Source organism: Saimiri boliviensis, chromosome 10, assembly GCF_048565385.1.
Source record: "Saimiri boliviensis isolate mSaiBol1 chromosome 10, mSaiBol1.pri, whole genome shotgun sequence".
NCBI classification, from domain to species: Eukaryota; Metazoa; Chordata; class Mammalia; order Primates; family Cebidae; genus Saimiri; species Saimiri boliviensis.
Genome location: NC_133458.1, coordinates 95,970,297 through 95,990,049, shown reverse-complemented (window position 1 = coordinate 95,990,049; position 19,753 = coordinate 95,970,297). Strand labels below are relative to the sequence as shown.

Genomic DNA, 19,753 nt, shown 5'->3' with positions numbered 1-19,753 from the left:
TGTAATCCCAGCACTTTGGGAAGCCGAGGCAGGTGGATCACGAGGTGAGGAGTTCAAGAGCAGCCTGACCAACATGGTGAAACCCGTCTCTACTAAAATTAGCCGGGCATGGTGGTAGGCGCCTGTAATCCCAGCTACTCAGGAGACTGAGGCAGGAGAATCACTTGAACCCGGGAGGCGGAGGTTGCAGTGAGTCCAGATCGTGCCACTGAACTCCAGCCTGGGTGACAGGGAGAGACTCTGTCTCAAAAACAAAAGAACTACAGTGTAATGCAGCAATCCGACTACTGGGCATTTATCCAAAGGTTAGAAAACCAATATATTGAAGAGACATCTGCACCTCCATGTATATTGCAGCATTATTCACAATAGCCAAGACATTGAATCAACCCAGGTGTACCACAACAGATGAATGGATAATGAAAATGTGGCATATATATACAATAGAGTAGTATTCAGCCATAAAAATAATTAAATCCTGTCATTCACAGAAACATGGACAGAGCTGGAGAATATTATGTTGAGTGGAATAAGCCAGGAACAGAGAATTAAACACTGCATGTACTCATGCAGAAGCTAAAAAAAAAAAGGTTGATTTTGTAGAAATAAAAACAGAATAGAGGATACTAGACACTGGAGAGGGTTGAAGGGGAGGGGAATATAGGGAGAGATTTGTCAAAAGACAAATTTAGAGTTAGATGGAAGAAATCTAGTGTTCTGTAGCACTGCAGGATGGCTGTAGTTAACAATAACAGAGTTTCACATATCTAGAAGGAGGATATTGCATGTTTCTAACATCAAGAAATTATAAATGTTTAAGATTATGAATATGCTGGTTTCCCTGATTTGATAGCTATATTTTGTTATTTTTAAATTTTTTGTGGGTACATAGTAGGTGTATATATTAATGGGGTACATGAGATATTTTGATACAGGCATGCAACGTGAAATAAACACATTATAGAGAATGGGGTATCCGTCCCCTCAGGTGTTTATTCTTTGAATTACAGACAGTCCAATTACATTCTTCAAGTTGTTTAAAATTATACAATTAAGTTATTGACTATAGTCATCCTATTATGCTATCCAATAGTAGGTCTTATTTCATCTTTTTTTGGTACTCATTAACTATCCCTCCCCCCGACCTGCTACAGTCCTGCAGCACCCTTCCTAGCTTCCAGTAAGCATCCTTCTACTCTCTGTGTCCATGAGTTCAATTGATTTGATTTTTAGGTCCCATAAAAAAGTGTGAGAATATGTGATGTTTGTCTTTCTGTGTCTGGCTTATTTTACTTAACACCATGATCTTCAGTTCCTTCCATGTGTGGCAAATGACTGGATCTCATTCTTCTTCTTTTGTTCTTTCTTTCTTTCTTTCTTTCTTTTATTGTATTTTAGGTTCTGGGGCACATGTGCAGATCATGCAGGATTGTTGCATAGGTACACACATGGCAGTGTGGTTTGCTGCCTCCATCTCCCCAGACACCTACATTTGGCATTTTTCCCCATGTTATCCCTCCCAACCTCCCCACCCCCGCACTGTCCCTCCCTTGCCCTGCCCAAACAGACCCCCGTGTGTGATGCTCCCTTCCCTGTGTCCGTGTGTTCTCATTGGTCAACACCCACCTATGAGAACATGCGGTGTCTGATTTTCTGTTCTTGTGTCAGTTTGCTGAGAATGATAGTTTCCAGATTCATCCATGTCCTTACAAAGGACACAAACTCATCATTTTTTATGGCTGCATAGTGTTCCATTTTGTGTGTGTGCCAAATTTTCCTTGTCCAGTCTATCATCAATAGGCATTTGGGTTGGTTCCAGGTCTTTGCTATTGTAAACAGTGCCACTATGAACATACATGTTCATTTGTCTTTATAATAGAATGATTTATAATCCTTTGGGTATGTACCCAGTAGTGGGATTGCTGGGTCAAATGGAATTTCTATTACTAGGTCGTTGAGGAATTGCCACACTGTTTTCCACGATGGTTGGACTAGTTTACACTCCCATGAACAGTGTGAAAGTGTTCGTATTTCTCCACATCCTCTCCAGCATCTGTTGTCTCCAGATTTTTAAATGGTTGCCATTCTAACTGGTGTGAGGTGGTACCTCAATGTGGTTTTGATTTGCATTTCTCTAATAATTAGTGATGATGAGCATGTTTTTATATGTTTGTCAGCCTTATGTATGCTTTCTTTTGAAAAGTGTCTGTTCATATCCTTTGCCCACTTTTGGATGGGTTTGTTTGTTATTTTCTTGTAAATCTGTTTTAGTTCTTTGTAGATTCTGGATATTAGCCCTTTGTCAGATGGGTAGATTGCAAAAAATTTTTTCCCATTCTGTTGGTTGCTGGTTCACTCTAACGATTGTTTCTTTTGCTGTACAGAAGCTCTGGAGTTTAATTAGGTCCCATTTGTCTATTTTGGTGTTTATTGCCAATACTTTGGGTGTTTTAGTCATGAAGTCCTTGCCTATGCCTATGTCCTGAATGGTTTTGCCTAGGTTTTCTTCTAGGGTTTTTATGGTGTTAGGTGCTGCGTTTAAGTCTTTAATCCATCTGGAGTTAATTTTAGTGTAAAGTGTCAGAAAGGGGTCCAGTTTCTGCTTTCTGCACACTGCTAGCCAGTTTTCCCAACAGCACTGATTAAACAGAGAATCATTTCCCCATTGCTTGTTTTTGTTAGTTTTGTCAAAGATCAGTTGGTTGTAGATGTGTGGCATTGCCTCTAGGGCCTCTATTCTGTTCCATTGGTCTATATCTCTGTTTTGGTACCAGTACCATGGTGTTTTGATTACTGTAAGCTTGTAGTATAGTTTGAAATCAGGTAGCATGATGCCTCCAGCTTTGTTCTTTTTGCTTAGGATTGTCTTGGCTATGTGGGCTCTTTTTTGGTTCCATATGAAGTTTAAGGTGGTGTTTTCCAGTTCTGTGAAGAAGGTCATTGATAGCTTGATGGGGATAGTGTTGAATCTATAAATTATTTGGGGCAGTGTGGCCATTTTCACAATATTGATTCTTCCTAACCATGAGCATGGAATGTTTTTGCATCTGTTTGTGTCCTCTCTTATTTCCTTGAGCAGTGGTTTGTAGTTCTCCTTGAAGAGGTCCTTTACATCCCTTGTTAGTTGTATTCCTAGGTATTTTATTCTCTTTGTAGCAATTGTGAATGAGAGTTTACTCATGATTTGGCTCTCTGTTAGTCTGTTATTGATATGTAGGAATGCTTGTGATATTTGCACATTGATTTTGTATCTGGAGACTTTGCCAAAGTTGCTTATCAGCTTAAGGAGGTTTTGGGCTGAGACAATGGGGTCTTCTTAATATACAATCATGTCATCTGCAAATAGAGACAATTTGACTTCCTCTTTTCCTAATCAAATACGCTTTATTTCTTTTTCTCGCCTGATTGCTCTGGCTAGAACTTCCAATACTATATTGAATAGGAATGGTGAGAGAGGGCATTCTTGTCTAGTGCTGGATTTCAAAGGAAATGCTTCCAGTGTTTGCTCATTCAGTATGATACTGGCTGTAGGTTTGTTGGAAATAGCCTTTATTGTTTTGAGGTATGTTCCTTTGATACCTAGTTTATGGAGCTTTTAGCATAAAGTGCTGTTGAATTTTGTCAAAGGCCTTCTCTGCATCTATTGAGATAATCATGGGGTTTTTATCTTTGGTTCTGTTTATGTGATGGATTACATTTATAGACTTGTGTATGTTGAACCAGTCTTGCATCCCTGGAATGAAGCCTACTTGATCATGGATAAGCTTTTTGATATGCTGTTGCAGTCGGTTTGCTAGTATTTTATTGAAGATTTTTGCATCTATGTTCATCACGAATATTGGCCTGAAGTTTTCTTTTTTTGTTGAGTCTCTGCTGGGTTTTGGTATCAGGATGATGTTGGTCTCATAAAATGATTTGGGAAGGATTCCCTCTTTTTGGATTGTTTGGAATGGTTTCAGAAGGAGTGGTACCAGCTCTTCTTTGTACATCTGGTAAAATTCAGTTGTGAATCCATCTAGACCTGGACTTTTTTTGGTTGGTAAGCTATCCATTGCTGCCTCAACTTCAGCCCTTGTTATTGATCTATTCAGGGTTTCAACTTCTTCCTGGTTTAGGCTTTGGAGGGTGCAAGTTTTGAGAAATTTATCCATTTCTTACAGGTTAACTGGTTTGTGTGCATAGAGTTGTTTGTAGTAATCTCTGATGGTAGTTTGTATTTCTGTGGAGTCAGTGGTGATATACTTTTTATCATTTTTTATTGTATCTGTTTGACTCTTCTCCCTTTTCTGTTTTATTAATCTGGCTAGTGTTCTATTTTGTTGATCTTTTCAAAAACAAGCTGCTGGATTTATTGATTTTTTTGAAGGGTTTTTTTTTTATGTCTCTATCTTCTTCAGTTCTGCTCTGATCTTAGTTATTTCTTGTCTTCTGCTAGCTTTGATTTTTTTTTTTATCTTGCTCCTCTAGTGCTTTCAATTTTGATGATAGGGTGTCAATTTTAGATCTTTCCCTGCTTCTCATGTGCACATTTATTGCTATAAATTTCCCTCTAAGTACTGCTTTAAATGTGTCCCAGAGATTCTGGAACGTTGTGTCTTTGTTTTCACCAGTTTCAAAGAACATCTTTATTTCTGCCTTCATTTCATTGTTTATGTAGTCGACATTCAGGAGCCAGTTGTTCAGTTTCCATGAAGCTGTGTGGTTCTGAGTTAGTTTCTTAATTCTGAGTTCTAATTTGATTGCCCTGTGGTCTGAGAGACTGTTTGCTATGATTTCTCTCTTTTGCATTTGCTGGGGAGTGATTTACTTCCAATTATGTGGTCAATTTTAGAGTAGGTGCAATGTGGTACTGAGAAGAATGTAGACTCTGTGGATTTGGGGTGGAGATTTCTGTAGATGTCTATTAGGTCCACTTGGTCTAGATCTGAGTTCAAGTCCTAGATATCTGTGTTAACTTTCTGTCTCATTGATCTGTCTAATATTGACAGTGGAGTATTACAGTCTCCCACTATTATTGTGTGGGAGTCTAAGTCTCTTTGTAGGTCATTAAGAAATTGCTTTATGTACCTGGGTGCTCCTGTATTGGGTGCATATATATTTAGGATCATTAGCTGTTCTTGATGCATTGATCCTTTTACTATTATGTAATGCCCTTGTCTCTTTTGATCTTTGTTGGTTTAAAGTCCATTTTATCAGAGACTAGGATTGCAACTCCTCCTTTTTTTTTTTTTTCTCTACTTGCTTGATAAATCTTCCTCCATCCCTTTATTTTGAGCCTATGTGTGTCCTTGCACGTGAGATGGGTTTCCTGAATACAGCACACTGATGGGTCTTGACTTTTTATCCAATTTGCCAGTCTGTGTCTTTTGATTGGGGCGTTTAGCCCATTTACATTTAAGGTAATATTGTTATGTGTGAATTTGATCCTGCCATTTTGGTGTTAGCTGGATGTTTTGCCCATTAGTTGATGCATTTTTTACATTGTGTCAATGGTCTTTACCATTTGGTATGTTTTTGGAGTGGCTGGTACTGGTTGTTCCTTTTTTTTTTTTTTTTTTTTTTTTTTGAGACGGAGTTTCGCTCTTGTTACCCAGGCTGGAGTGCAATGGCGCGATCTCGGCTCACCGCAACCTCCGCCTCCTGGGCTCAGGCAATTCTCCTGCCTCAGCCTCCTAAGTAGCTGGGATTACAGGCACACGCCACCATGCCCAGCTAATTTTTTGCACCTTTAGTAGAGACGGGGTTTCACCATGTTGACCAGGATGGTCTCGATCTCTCGACCTCGTGATCCACCCGCCTCGGCCTCCCAAAGTGCTGGGATTACAGGCTTGAGCCACCGCGCCCGGCCGGTTGTTCCTTTTTATGTTTAGTGCTTCTTTCAGGAACTCTTGTAAGGTAGGCCTGGTGGTGATGAAATCTCTCAGCAATTGCTTGTCCATAAAGGATTTTCTTTCTCCATTGCTTATGAAGCTTAGTTTGGCTGGATGTGAAATTCTAGGTTGAAAGTTCTTTTCTTTAAGGATTTTGAATATTGGTCCCCACTCTCTTGTAGGATCTCTGCAGAGAGATCTGCTGTGAGTCTGATGGGCTTCCCTTTGTGGATAACCTGACCTTTCTCTCTGGCTGCTCTTGGTATTTTTTCATTCATTTCAACCCTGGTGAATCTGACGATTATGTGCCTTGGGGTTGCTCTTCTTAAGGAATATCTTTGTGGCGTTCTCTGTATTTCCTGGACTTGAATGGTGGCCTGCCTTGTTAGGTTGGAGAAGTTCTCCTGGATAATATCCTGAAGAGTGTTTTCCAGCTTGGATTCATTCTCTCTGTCACAATCTGGTACACCTATCAAATGTAGATTAGGTCTTTTGACAGAATCCCATATTTCTTGGAGGCTTTGTTCATTTCTTTTCACTCTTTTTTCTCTATTCTTGCCTTCTCATTTTATTTCATTGAGTTGCTCTTCAGTCTCTGATATCCTTTCTTCTGCTTGGTCGATTTGGCTATTGAAACTTATGTATGCTTCACGATTTTCTCATGCCATGTTTTAAGCTCCATCATGTTGTTTTCATTCTTCTCTAAGTTGTTTATTCTAGTTAGCATCTCATCTAACCTTTTTTCTAGGTTCTTAGTTTCTTTGCTTTGGGGTTAGCACATGTTTTTTTTTTTTTTTTTTGAGATGGAGTTTCGCTCTTGTTACCCAGGTTGGAGTGCAGTGGCACGATCTCGGCTCACCGCAACCTCCGCCTCCTGGGTTCAAGCAATTCTCCTGCCTCAGCCTCCTGAGTAGCTGGGATTACAGGCACGTGCCACCATGCCCAGCTAATTTTTTTGTATCTTTAGTAGAGACGGGGTTTCACCACGTTGACCAGGATGGTCTCGATCTCTTGACCTCGTGATCCACCCACCTCGGCCTCCCAAAGTGCTGGGATTACAGGCTTGAGCCACCGCGCCCAGCAAGCACATGTTCTTTTAGCTCTGAGAAGTTTGTTATTACCCACCGTCTGGAGCCTGCTGCTGTCAATTCATTAGATTCATTCTCCATCCGTCTTTGATCCCTAGCTGGTGAGGAGTTGTGATCCTTTGAAGGAGAAGAGGTGTTCTGGTTTTTGGTGTTTTCATCATTTTTGCACTGGTTTCTTCCCATCTTAGTGGCTTTATCTACCTGTGGTCTTGTACATGGTGACTTTCAGATGTGGTCTCTGAGTGGATGTCCTTTTTGTTGATGATGAAGTTATTTCCATTTCTTAGTTTTCCTTCTAACAGTCAGGCCCTTTTGCTGTAGGACTGCTAGAGGTTCACTCCAGACCCTACTTGCCTGGGGATCACCTGCTGGGGCTGCAGAACAGTAAGGGTTGCTGCCAGTTTCTTCTTCTGCTATCTTTGTCCCAGAAGGGTACCTGCCAGATGTTGGCCTGAGCTCTCCTTTATGAGGTGTCTCTTTGGGTATATGGGGGTTGGGTAACTGCTTGAGGAAACAGTCTGTCCCTTATAGGAGCTCAAGTGCTGTGCTGGGAGCTCTGTTGTTCATGCAGAGCTGCTGGGCAGATACTTTTAAGTTTGCTGCAGTGGAACTCATAACCACCTCTTTGCCCAGGTGCTCTGTCCTAGGAAGGTCAGCTTTATTTACAAGTTCCTGTTGTCTTTTATCATAGGTGCCCTGCCCTGCAAGGAGTAGTCTCATCACAGTCTGCCAGCAGAGGCATTGCTGAGCTGCCGCAGGCTCTGTCCAGCTACTGTGTGAACTGTCTCGGTAGTGGCAGACTGCCTCGGTAGTGGTCGTCTCCCTTCCCCCCACTGAGCTGGATGGTCCTGAGTCCAGCTGCGCTCACTGAGAAATTCTCAATCCAGAGCGTTTCAAATTGCTTGTTTTGTTGGGGGGGTACCCATCGAGCCAGATAGCCTGGCTCCCTGTCTCAGCCCCCTCCCTTTCAGTTGAATGGGTGGTTCTGTCTCCCAGGTGTTCCAGGCACCATTTGAAATGGCCACCCAGATTTGTGTGAGTTTCTGTGCACCAACCTGGCACCGGCTGAAACTGCTGTGCTGAAAACTCATGGCACTTTTCAGCCTGGTAATCTCCTGGTCTGTGGGCAGTGAAAATTTGTTTGCAAATGCGGTGGGCACTCACCCTCTATGTTGTTCTTGCTGGGAACTGCACTCCAGAGCTGTTCCTATTCGGCCATCTTGGATCCTCCCTCGATCTCATTATTTTTTTATGGCTGAATAATACTCCACTGTGTATCTGTACCACATTTTCTTTATCAGTTCATCTGTTGATGGACACTTAGGTTGTTCCAATGATTAGCTATTGTCAACTTTACTGAATTTGTTTATCAGTTCTAATTGTTTTCTTGTGGAGTCTTTAGGGTTTTCCAAATATAAGATCATATCAACAGATAAAGATAATTTGACTTCTTCCTTTTCAATTTCGATGCCCTTTGTTTCCTTCTCTTGTCTGATTGCTCTAGTTATGACTTCCAGTACTATGTTGAATAACAGTGGTGACAGTGGGCATTCTTGTTGTGTTCTAGATCTTAGAGGAAAAGCTTTTCATTTTTTCCCATTCAGTATGATACTAGCTGTGGGTGTGTTGATCACTATATTTTGTATGTATTGAAACATCGCTGTTTACCAATAAATATGTACAATTAGTATGTGTCAGTTAAAAAGATAAAATATTTAACAAGCGTGAGAATTGGAAAGGGATAAAGTTGTCCATATTTGCAGGCAATATGATTATACAGAAAGTCCAAGAAGATATTTAGACAAACTATTAGAACTGACAGAGTTCAGCAAGATTGTTAGAAATAAGATTTATAAATAGGCAGTGTTCCTAATATTTGTAATAATAAATTATAAAATATATCAGAAGCAATCTATTCATGATAACAAACTATAAAGTAGGAATAAATATGATTAAATATGGGCATACACTTTGTGTAGAAAATTATAAAACCTTATTGAAGGGCACAAACACCCAAATTAAAGGAGAGCTCTATTATATTTGTGAAGGGAGATGTCTATTCTTTCTAAAAATAGTTATCAAGTGTCATTATTATCAAAATCCTAGTAGGTTTTGTTAGAATGGGCTGATAGGAAAGACTAGACTAGGTGGTCCTAGAATTCATATGAGGCAGTGAAACATGAGAATGAAGACAGTTTTGAAGAAAAGGAACAAGAATGGGAGTAAGGTCTTAATGCTTATTATAAAGTAATAAAAATTAAGACTGTGGCATTGGTGCAGAGCTAGATAAAATGACTAACAGATCAGACAGAGTCCAGAAAACAGACTTATGCAATTAAAAAATTCCATTATGACAAATTGGGAGACCCCTCTCCCTTTGGGAAAAAGGAAAATCTATTCCAGAGCTGTGCAATAGAAATACAATGTTAGCCACATTTGTAACATAATTTTCCAGTAGTCACATTTTAAAAAGTAAAAACAGGTGAAATAAATTTTAATAATATGTTTTATTTAACACCAAATATCCAGAATAGTATTTAAACATGTAATCAGTATTAAATTATTGACATATTTGTACCAAGTCTTAGAAATCCAGCATATTTATACACACAGTACATCTGGGTTTGGGTTTGGACAAGTCACATTTCAAGTGCTCAGAAGCTTACATGTGACTAGTAGTTACAGTATTGGAAAGCACAGCTCTGTTCAATAAATTGCACTAAGATAATTTATTGAATAGAGCTGCACTAAGATAATTTGTTATTCATATGGAAAAAAATAGATTCCTACATTGCACCAAAATTTCAGACATTGATGTGAAAGGCATGACTTGAATACTTTTACAAAAAATATAAAAATACCTTTGTGGTTTAAGGGGTAGGATATTTCTTATCCTTAAACCATAAACTATAGCATAAACTATAAAAAACTGATCATTTATATTGGGAGAAGATATATACAATGCACATGAGTGATTAAGAAACAGTTTGGAATTTATAAAGAACTCAAATCATAGATGCAGAGAAAAACTCAGTAGAGAAATGGTAAATGTTATGAATGGCCAGTTCATAGAAGAGACAGTTAAGTGGCCATTAAACTAGAAAAGATGCTCAACTTCAGTGGTAAGCAAAGAAATGCAAATAAAAACAAAAAGATGTCGTTTTATACCAACAGAGTAGCAAAATATTTAAGTCAGGTAATGCCAAGTGTTCATCAAGATAGAAACAGCAACTCTCAAATACAGCTGATGAGAGTATAAATTCACAGTCACTTTGGGGAGCATCTAGCAAAGCTCTTGATATGCCTCCTTTATGATCTAGCAGTTCCAATCTAGCACATGCAAACTTTAACCAAAACATTCATGGAAATGCTGTTTTCAATGGAAAAGAAGAAAACTACCTACTAGTAGCAGAGGGATAAATTACTTAGTGAAATATTTATAACAGCTAAAATGAATGATGTAGGTCTATGGGTATCAACATGGATACATTTCAAGAACATATGGAGAATTAAAAATAAGTCACAGTATGTTAATATAGTCTGATACCATTTCTATAAAACATGGCATAGATTAAACATACATAGTAAGAATATAAAAAGTGCCAAGGAATGAGGAAGAATAAAAGAGAATGGGATCAAGTCTTTTAATTTCTTCTGATTTTAAAAATTGTTTCAATGCCATGCAAGTATGGCAGATGTGACTATTTTAAGGAGCTGAATGGCAGAGTGATTGGCATGTTCATCAGGGGCCTTGGCCATAAGCCGTAGATCACATGCTAGCTAGTTTAAGCAGAAAGGATTTGTTACGGGGCATTACGTAGCAAACTGAATCTTGAGGATAATTTGGATTTGTTGACAGATAGCATTCAAAGCCAAAGTGAATATGATTGGCTAGGGAGAAGGTAGGGTGAGAAGCGGCCTTGGAGGATGCATTAGGGACTCGTATGTTTGGGCAGAGGAGCCTGGGCAGCGGATGCGGGGCAGGGTGGTACCGAGGAGTGTGAGGGTGTGTGAAGGGGCCTCCACACCTGCTGTATGTTATCTGGCCTCAGTGATAAACCTGTGAATTGGTGAATGGAACAGGCAGGCATTAATTTTCATGTTTCAAAGGGGAGAAACTTGAAGACTGGAAATGTTAATATCCTTGATCTGTGACTGAGCCAGGTCTTGTGGCTCTAAATCCAGTGCTCCACAGGAGCACTGTCAGTGACAGATCAAGGCTACGAACACTGGGAACCAGGCCTCCTTAACTCACCCTTCAGCATGTTCTTTCTGCACACCAACTCCTGTCCGTCGTTTGGAGCTGTGGCTAACGTCTGAACCCTGCACCATGTCACTCTGCATGGGACAGGTGTGGCTTCACTTCCAAAGTTCATTGGGTAGTAATAGTTAACATTACTGAGACTCATTTGCTACACTGCCATAAGTGATGGTGCCTTATCACTGTGAAGAAAGGATACCGATGATCTAAGCGTTCTCAAACATTTCCCCAAGCTGTTGCATATTTTAGAAAAGCATTTACTTACCTACTTTGTTCTCCAAATACGCTGAGTGCCGTACGTAGAATACCTTAAGCCTCCATGGAATAGGAACTGGTTGATACTGGTTCATTTTAATAAGAAAACTGATACTTAAAAAGTAAATTAACTTTCCATAGGTCACAGTATTAGAGACAGAGCCACGATTTAAACAGGAGGCTGTCTAGACCCAGCACCTGACCACCTTGTGTTTACGTTGCACTAGATTCTAGCCAAATAAAGCTACTATTATCTATGTAACCTGCAATTGAACTAGAGACTTAGATCTTCAGATTCTTCCAACTGAATTATTTTGAAGCTTAATCATTCCTTCTGGGTAAAAGAAGAAAGAACATGCTGAAGAGTGAGGTAAGGAGGTCTGGTTCCTAAGGAAAAGCCCCTGTTGAAGGAAAAAGCTTCAATAACTAGAGTTCAGATGTTAGCCACACCTCCAAATGATGGACAAGAGTTAGTGTGTATTTCCAGAATCTGCTTCTCCAATTATTCCCCTCCATTGCCACACAAAAATGGGACATTTGAGTACAGTATTTGTAGAAGGAACAAGCCATTAATTTATAAAAGTTTGAGGTTGGCTACTGTGTGCTAGCACAGTGCTGGGTAAGGGTTAGGTGGGATGGTGAACAAAGCAGATCGGATTCCGGTCCTCATGAAGCTTATAGTTTAGACAGTGTTACATTAGAAAGAGAGTTAGTAATATGGGCATAGGGGTGGGATTCACGGAGAATTGGTCATGAAAGGAGGAGTGGATGAGTGGGGAAAGTTCTCTATTTACCACTTCTGAGAATTTGAATAACCTTCACAGTGCTGCAAAGCCCCTTTCTTTGCTAATGAATACTGGTTCATTTGAGGTATCCAAACACCTTGAATAAATTGGATCCAACCCCAGGTCAGGTGTAAGTCCTGATTGCTCTAAAATCACTGGAATTACCTGAAGGACTTGTTAAAAAAAATCACCGAGTCCTTTCCCTGGATTCAGTGAATCCTGCAAGAGAATTTGCCTTTTTAACAAGTCCCGGTTCGTCCCTGCTGTTGCTGATCAAGGGATCTCACGTTGTGAACCACTGATCTAAACTAATCCTGGTGATATCATTCCCCTTGCTAGTGACTGGTTTAATCACATGCATGCAGTGCAATTCTGGCCAACATAAGGGGTTGAATGTTGGGGAATGCCATTCAGGAGCCCTATTCAGTAGGGATGGCACCAGGTTCACAAGGCCACGGAAGATACCCAGAGCCAGTAAACAAGACAGAGTTTTATTAGTGGGAAACTTATATACAGAGCAGTCCAGTGGCAGCAGGCTGGACAGGAACACCACACAGTCTAGTAGAGGCAGTCCCGGCAGAACTGGGACCGCTTACAAAAAGCATGCAGTTTATAGAGCATTTTCACTTAGCATCCTTCCCATAAAAACCTTCACCTGGCAGTCTTCATTGAACTCAAAACAAAGGGTCTTGTTCCATTCCATAGGACAGGGCAGGGGCCCAGATGTTCCTCATAGATGAGAGCTTAATCTTCAAGTTGGCCACTCCCAGTTTCTCGAAAGTCCAAATACACATTGAGGTGTGTCTTCCAGGCAGCATCATTCTCAGGGTATGCTTAAGTTATTGCTGTCAGATATCACTGCTGTCTACCATACAGGGACTCCTAGGAAAGCTTTCCTCACTGGTAAATGGGGCACACAAGAAGAGAAAGGCATTGACTTGTGGTCTTTGTAGCCTCCTTATAACCACGAGCCAAAACCCAAGGGGAAATAAGAATAAGCTTAGGACAGTGGAGCAGAGAGAAAGACAATACCGACCTTGGAAACAGCCCTATATTTGGACTTCTTGTTGACATCATAACAGTAGTGATTGTTTAAGTCCTTTTTGTCGGAATTTTATGTGTAGCAGAAGCTTTCCTGACTGATAAACCTACTGCTTCTTATAGGTTAATGATTGTTTCATTAGTAGAAAATAGTAATCCATGCTCAAGAAGTGATTCCCAGTTGCCAGATACGGTGATAAGGAACTCATCACCTTATCACCTTTCCTCTCCATCCCTGAAATTCAGTCTTTTCTGCTTTCCTCTTGTACCCCTGACTCTCTGCCTCGTCCTCTGACCATTGCTGATCTTCCTGCAAAGTTCTCTGACTTTTCCTGCTCTTACCATGTTGTTCTTACCCAGGGTCCTCTTTTTGGTTCTCTTCAGCTGTCCATGCCTTCAGACTGGGTCATCTCTCTTTCTGGGGGTCCAAGACCATGTGTCCAGCCCCTACCAGACATTTCCACTTGGGGGAACTGTTGGCTCCATGACTCATCACACAAACTAGACCCATGACTTCACCCTCCTGAACCTGCTCCCTGGCTTTCCTATCTTCTTTTTTCTAAATACTCAGTTGCAAAAAACAAAAAAATGGGTGTCATCTGTAACTCTTTCCTTTTAATTCTGGTATCAAATCAGTAAGTCTTGACAACCTCCAAAATATTTCTTGTATCCATGCCTCTTCTCCATCCCTCCTGCTGTGAATCACGTGCAGGTCATCATTGCCGGTGACAGCTTCCTGATCAGCTTTCATTTCCTTAGTCTTACATCCTCTGGTCTGTCCTTTGTGTGTCATCTACAACTAAAGATCTAAGTTTGAATGTCCTGAGGTTCTACTTCTGCTTGGTATACAAATTTTGTTACTCCATTACACAGCCCTGCCTGTTTAATCTCACACTCCTTCCTCTCCTCTCACACTTCATGCTCTGGTTAAACCTAGCACTTTTTTTTCTTTTTTTTTTTTTTTTTTCTGACAGGGCTTCACTCTGTCACTCAGGCTAGAGTGCAATGGTACAATTATGGCTCACTGCAGCCTCGAACTCCTGGGCTCAAGTGATCGTCCCATCTCAGCCTTCTGAGTAGCTGGGACTGTAGGCATGAGCCACCAAGCCCAGCCAAACTAAACTCTTTATAGTGTTTAAACCATCCATGCTTTCACTTATGGCTGGTACCTCCAATGTTCTCTGCCTGGAGACAAATATGCAATTACTCATGAGATACTTCTAGACGTCATAGAGGGGAGGTAGCTGTTGAGTTGAGCCCTGCTGAATAAGTAGGAGTGTGCCATGTGGTATCCATGCAGGGGGTATTCATGGTTCTTGATCTCAAGGAATTTGTACTTTAGTGGAAGCCAGCTGTATACACAAGTGTAATACTTTGTGATACACTATAATGGAAGTGTGTTCAAACTGTAGTATGGAGGCAGCAATGGAGATCCTTGAATATAAAATTATTTTAACTTGGGGAAAAAATGACATCGGCTGTCTTAATCTGTTCAGGTTACTATAACAAAATACTATAGACCAGATGGCTTATAATTAACAGAAATTTATTTCTCATACTTCTGGGGGCTGGGAAGTCTAAGACCAAGATGCTGGCAGATTTGGTGTCTGGTGAGGGCCTGCTTCCTGGTTCATAGGTGGTTGTCTAATTGTGTCTTCACAAGGTGGAAAGGACAGGGAAATCTCTGGGGTCTTTTTTATAGGAACACTAATCCCGTTTGTAATGGCTCCACCCTCATGACCTAATCACCTCCCAAATGCCATTGCATTGGGGATTAGGTTTCAACACGTAAATTTTGCAGGGACACACTCAGATCATACCACTGGCTTATTTGCATTTACAAAGCATCTAAGCCGACCTCTCCAAAGCACAGGATTTAAAATGATGACTTACTTATAGCAAAATCAATCTAAGTAGAACAAATAAATGTATTAGGACATTGTGAAGCAAATCTGAAGATGGGAGAGAGTGTTTCTGAATTGCCCTCATAAGGTTCTCTACATTTTATTACATTAAAATGGACCTTATTTGTGCCCTCTTCTCTGTTCTGAATGTTGGTGTTCCCTCTGGATGGGCATTCCTCCAGAGATGGAATTTCTCTGTTCCATGTCCCTGGGTACTTACTCAACCCTGTGTTTTCAATTGTTATCTTTAGTGGGTCCCTCCCAAATCCCTATCTCCAGCCTAGTCTGTTAGTGCAATTACTTATGAACCATCTGTGTGGACATTTCACAGGTATCTCCATTGTATCACATCCACAGTGGAACTCGTTATCTTCTCGGCGTCTTCCACTCTTCCCCAGTAGCCCCTAGGCCCTCTTTCTGTGTCCTTAGTTTCAGTAAATGTTACCCCATTGCCAAATTAACCTGGAAGTCATTCTTGATTTCTTAATCCAACCTCTCCTGAACATTTTCAACTCTACTTCCTAAATATAACTCAGTGCCTTGCTACTACCAATCCAGGCTACCAACATCAGTCCAATTTTACAATAATGAACATCGACCTGACTCCCGATCCACTCTCACTACTCCGTACCTGCTCACCTCTTCTCCAGTGCATTCACAATCAAGTCATGCTTTAAAATGATGAATCAGATTGTGTCATCTGGCCCTTAAAACCCACTAGTGCTAAATGCAATGTAGTGCCCTGGATTGTATCCTGACACAGGAAAATGACAGTAGTGGAAAAACCCATGGAATCTGAATAAAGCCTGGAGGTCAGCTATAGTAATGTACTGATGTTGGTTTCTTAATTTTGATAAATATACCATGATTATGTAAGATGTTAGCATTGGTAGAAACCGGGTAAGGGATACATAGAAACTTTCTGTAGTATCTTTGCAACTTTTCTGTAAATAGAAAACTATTGCACGATTAAAAGTTTATTTAAAAAATCATTAGCAACCGTTCCCCTTAGAGTCCAAAACCTTTCACATAATCAATTTCCTTTCTCTAGCCAGACTAAATTCATTATTTAATTCTTCTAGTGCGATAAGCCTTTTCCTCACCACCAAATATTCAGTGTCTGGCTCAGTAATAAACGCTTGATACATACTGGTTAAAAGTTTGTTAGATTTTTAAAATAAAAGACTGATTACACACTGGGGATTGCTAAATCTGGGAATTTATAAGCTGAGTTGAGTTTTCATAGGAGCCAGGACAGCCCAGGCAATCTTTCATCTACATGTTTATTTCTGATGCTCTCTTCACTGCCCTTCCCTTAGCTTTCTCTGTCTCTCTTCCTTTCTAGGCTGTTACCCTTGACATGTGCAGCAGCCCCCCAAAGCCATGGAGACCAGGTCATCTGGAATGTCCATTTATGTCAGTGGAAGAAAGAAAAAGGGGTCTCCTCGCATCCTCACCACTGTGTTCTCCCATCCACCCTGCTCCCGTCCCACTTCCTGCAACTCAATTACTGACAGTTTAACATTGAGTTTCTGGAAACTGTGCTGCCTCCTTGATGGTCTAACTACTAGAGTTACTCCAATAGCAGGAATTTCAAGCCAGGTAAGGGGAGCCATGTCAGGCTGCCAGATGGTGGGGAAGACAGGTATGGGTGAGCTGGCTTCAGACTAAAGCGGGAATCAAGTGTTGGAATCACTGTTGAGAAAAGGAGTCAAGTGAACCTCATTACCCATTATGGAGCCCTGTTATCCGTTAGTGCTATTTGGACTTGGATTTAACCTGGGACAAATAGTTTTCGTCTTATGCTTGTTCGATCCCTGCTTCCATGTTATATCCTTTCCCTTCTAAAATGGTAATAATAAGAAATAACTAATCACCCTAGAACATAAATTTCATTTAAGATGTTACAATCAGAATATTCTCCTCAGTTTTTCAGAGGTGCAAACTTCCCATGGTTATATGCAGGCAGTACTAAATGGATGGATCTAGGATTCAAATTCAGGGCTTTCTGACTTTAAAATTCATGTTTTGCTACTGGCCAAGTGGCCTAGGGTGGTTTGCCCTAAACGCTTCACCTCTGTATGGAGGCATCCATCATCTATGCAGTGGGGCTTTTGGAAAGTGAAGGTGGAACCTCAGAACCTTAATCTTTTTTTTTTTTTTTTAAGGAGGAGTCTCACTCTGTTGCCCAGGCCAGAGTGTATTGGCACAATCTTGGCTGACTGCAACCTCTGCCTCCTGGGTTCAAGTGATTCTCCTGCCTCAGCCTCCTGAGTAGCTGGGATTACAGGCACCCACTACCATACCTGGCTAATTTTTTAAATTTTTTTAGTAGAGATGGGATTTCACCATAGCCTCCAGGCTGGTCTCAAACTCCTGACCTTGTGATCTGCCTGCCTCAGCCTCCCAGAGTGCTGGGATTACAGGCCTGAGCCACTGTGCCCAGGCCGCCTTAGTCTTAAAGCAGGCTCTCTAGAAGGAAGCTTGCAGGAGTGGGGACTCAATGAGATTATTGTGTTGCCAACAGCTATCTGGAAACAACATGTTGACAATCTTCCCCCCAGCCCTCCAAACCACTTTGTTGCACAAACTCCAGAATAATAGACGGAAGAATTTAATACATGTGATGCTTTGTTTTCCATTTACACTATCATAAATTACAAAGTATTGTTCACTTCACAAAATAAAACCATTTCCAGATAATTTTTTGACAGTATCAAGAAGTACATAAACTACAACAAACAAGTCTGTACAGTTGGGAGGAGGGATAATAGGGAAGAGGTCAAAGCATTCTGACCTCCGTGTGCCAATGGAGTCCATCTGCATAGCCCTTGGGACTGTCAAGGTCAACAGTCACATGGTGGTCCTCCTTTCAGCTCTGCGTAACACACAGTCATTCTCTTCTGCCCACTCCAAAGCAAGACTGCTGAGTTTACACAAATCATCTCAATCAGAGGAAAAGACAGTGTAGTTGGATTTTTTAAAAATCTAGATTTACAGTTGCTGATGTTTTAAATATTTCACCTATGTTACAAAATATAGAAATCTTGGTGTGAAAGGCTCATGCTAAGATAAATATAACCAAGAGAATGGAACTATAGTAATAAAATCATATTAAATTATCCATCCAGAGCTACTTTTATCAAGGAGGAACAAACATTTGGGATAAACCAACCTTATTCTCACTTTTAAAAATAGGTTTATAAAACAAAAGGAAAAACATTGACAATTATTCTGCAGATTCGTTTTTCACCAATCCAGAAATGTGGCAAAAATACAATGTGATATTAAGAGGGCCTGGCCAGGAAGACAGGAGGAAAGGTGCTGAATTTTTTACACAGACCAGATACATCTGGTGTTCTCATATAATTTTAGGTAAAATGATCGCAAAAGACTATGACCAATTCCAAAACATACTTCGGGAATTCACAAAATTGGTACAAAAAGAAAATTAGTGGACATGTCAGACTGTCCTACAATTGCTATAAATATATACCATACAGTAGCAGGATGCCAGTGCTTAAGAGCAAAAACTATCAAAAGCAGGGACACAAGGGGCAGGTGAAATTCCACCAAAAAGCACTGAGAAGGACAGAGGTATGTCAAGATAATACTGCATTCATGGTCAACATTTTCAGGGCGTCACAGCAAAATGAGGGACAAGGTACACAGCGTAATAACCAATGCACTGCATTGACTTCTATTTGCTAAAATAACATTCTTGTGGCTAAAATGAAAATACATTTTATGATAATAGCATTTAACATTGAACAGAATTGTCTTCTTTTTGTAAGTGGAAAATGTGTAACTGTATCAAGTACCTTTATGAATTAAGTTCCCTTTTATTACCAATAAGACTGAAGTGTAAAGGTCTACATTGTTTAATAAATTAAAAATGTATTAATCACTCTTCCAGCAAACCAGACATACATAGGAGGCACAGCAAAAGATCCAAGGCGAGGGGCTTTCCTCACCTTTACCCTTGTTCTCATATGGAGGTGGCGCGCGTCTATGAGACACAGTACCCCACTCGGCGATCCTCTGCGGTCCAGCAAATTTCATCACTTGTTTGGAAAACAAATCAGTGTAAGAAATGTTTTTATTCCTTTAGCTTTGTCAACTTGGATGGCGCTGGGGCCATTCAGCTCCTTTCCCTGATGGGTTAAAACAAAACGTCTTCGTTTTCTATTAAAATCTGCACAATCAGCTTTTGGTACCGCATGTCATGCAGGGTGGTAAGGGTGCTATCCTCGGGGGGCCTCATCAGCGTGGGCCCAAACACGATCCCCAGATTTTCTGCATTCATGAAATTATCTTTTTCATTCATAGTAACCCTGCAAAACAGAACAGAGACATTACGGAGACTTGAGGATTGATTTCTACATTGATTATGTACGTAAGTCCCAAGAACATCTCTGGTTCAGAAAACTGCAAGAAAATTAGGAATCAGAATAGCAAAAAGGTATTTTTTTAAAGGGTAATTTACCGATTTTTCTTTTTAAATTGTTGATGTCGCCTTCGCCAGTGGAAATGAATTACTTATGTGAAT

General features: G+C 40.5%; 1 protein-coding gene and 1 long non-coding RNA gene across 5 annotated transcripts in view; one reads left to right on the top strand and one right to left on the bottom strand.

Annotated features, from left to right (window-relative positions):
• The window catches only part of LOC104652506 (uncharacterized), a 72,771-nt gene that overhangs the window by 50,448 nt on the left and 2,570 nt on the right, over positions 1-19,753 (top strand). The window contains exons 3-4 of one of the 2 annotated variants that reach the window (XR_012512247.1): positions 16,550-16,806; positions 19,121-19,596. This is a non-coding gene — a long non-coding RNA (uncharacterized LOC104652506). Of the gene's footprint in view, positions 1-16,549; positions 16,807-19,120; positions 19,667-19,753 lie in introns of both variants that reach the window. The other variant, XR_012512248.1, reaches the window with a different exon arrangement.
• The window catches only part of CHN2 (chimerin 2), a 327,734-nt gene continuing 320,710 nt past the window's right edge, over positions 12,730-19,753 (bottom strand). For all 3 annotated transcript variants that reach the window (XM_039472656.2, XM_003935167.4, XM_074379887.1), the window contains one exon: positions 12,730-19,538. In XM_039472656.2, the coding sequence (XP_039328590.1) occupies positions 19,367-19,538 (172 nt within the window). In that variant the 3' untranslated portion in view covers positions 12,730-19,366. The remainder of the gene's footprint in view (positions 19,539-19,753) is intronic.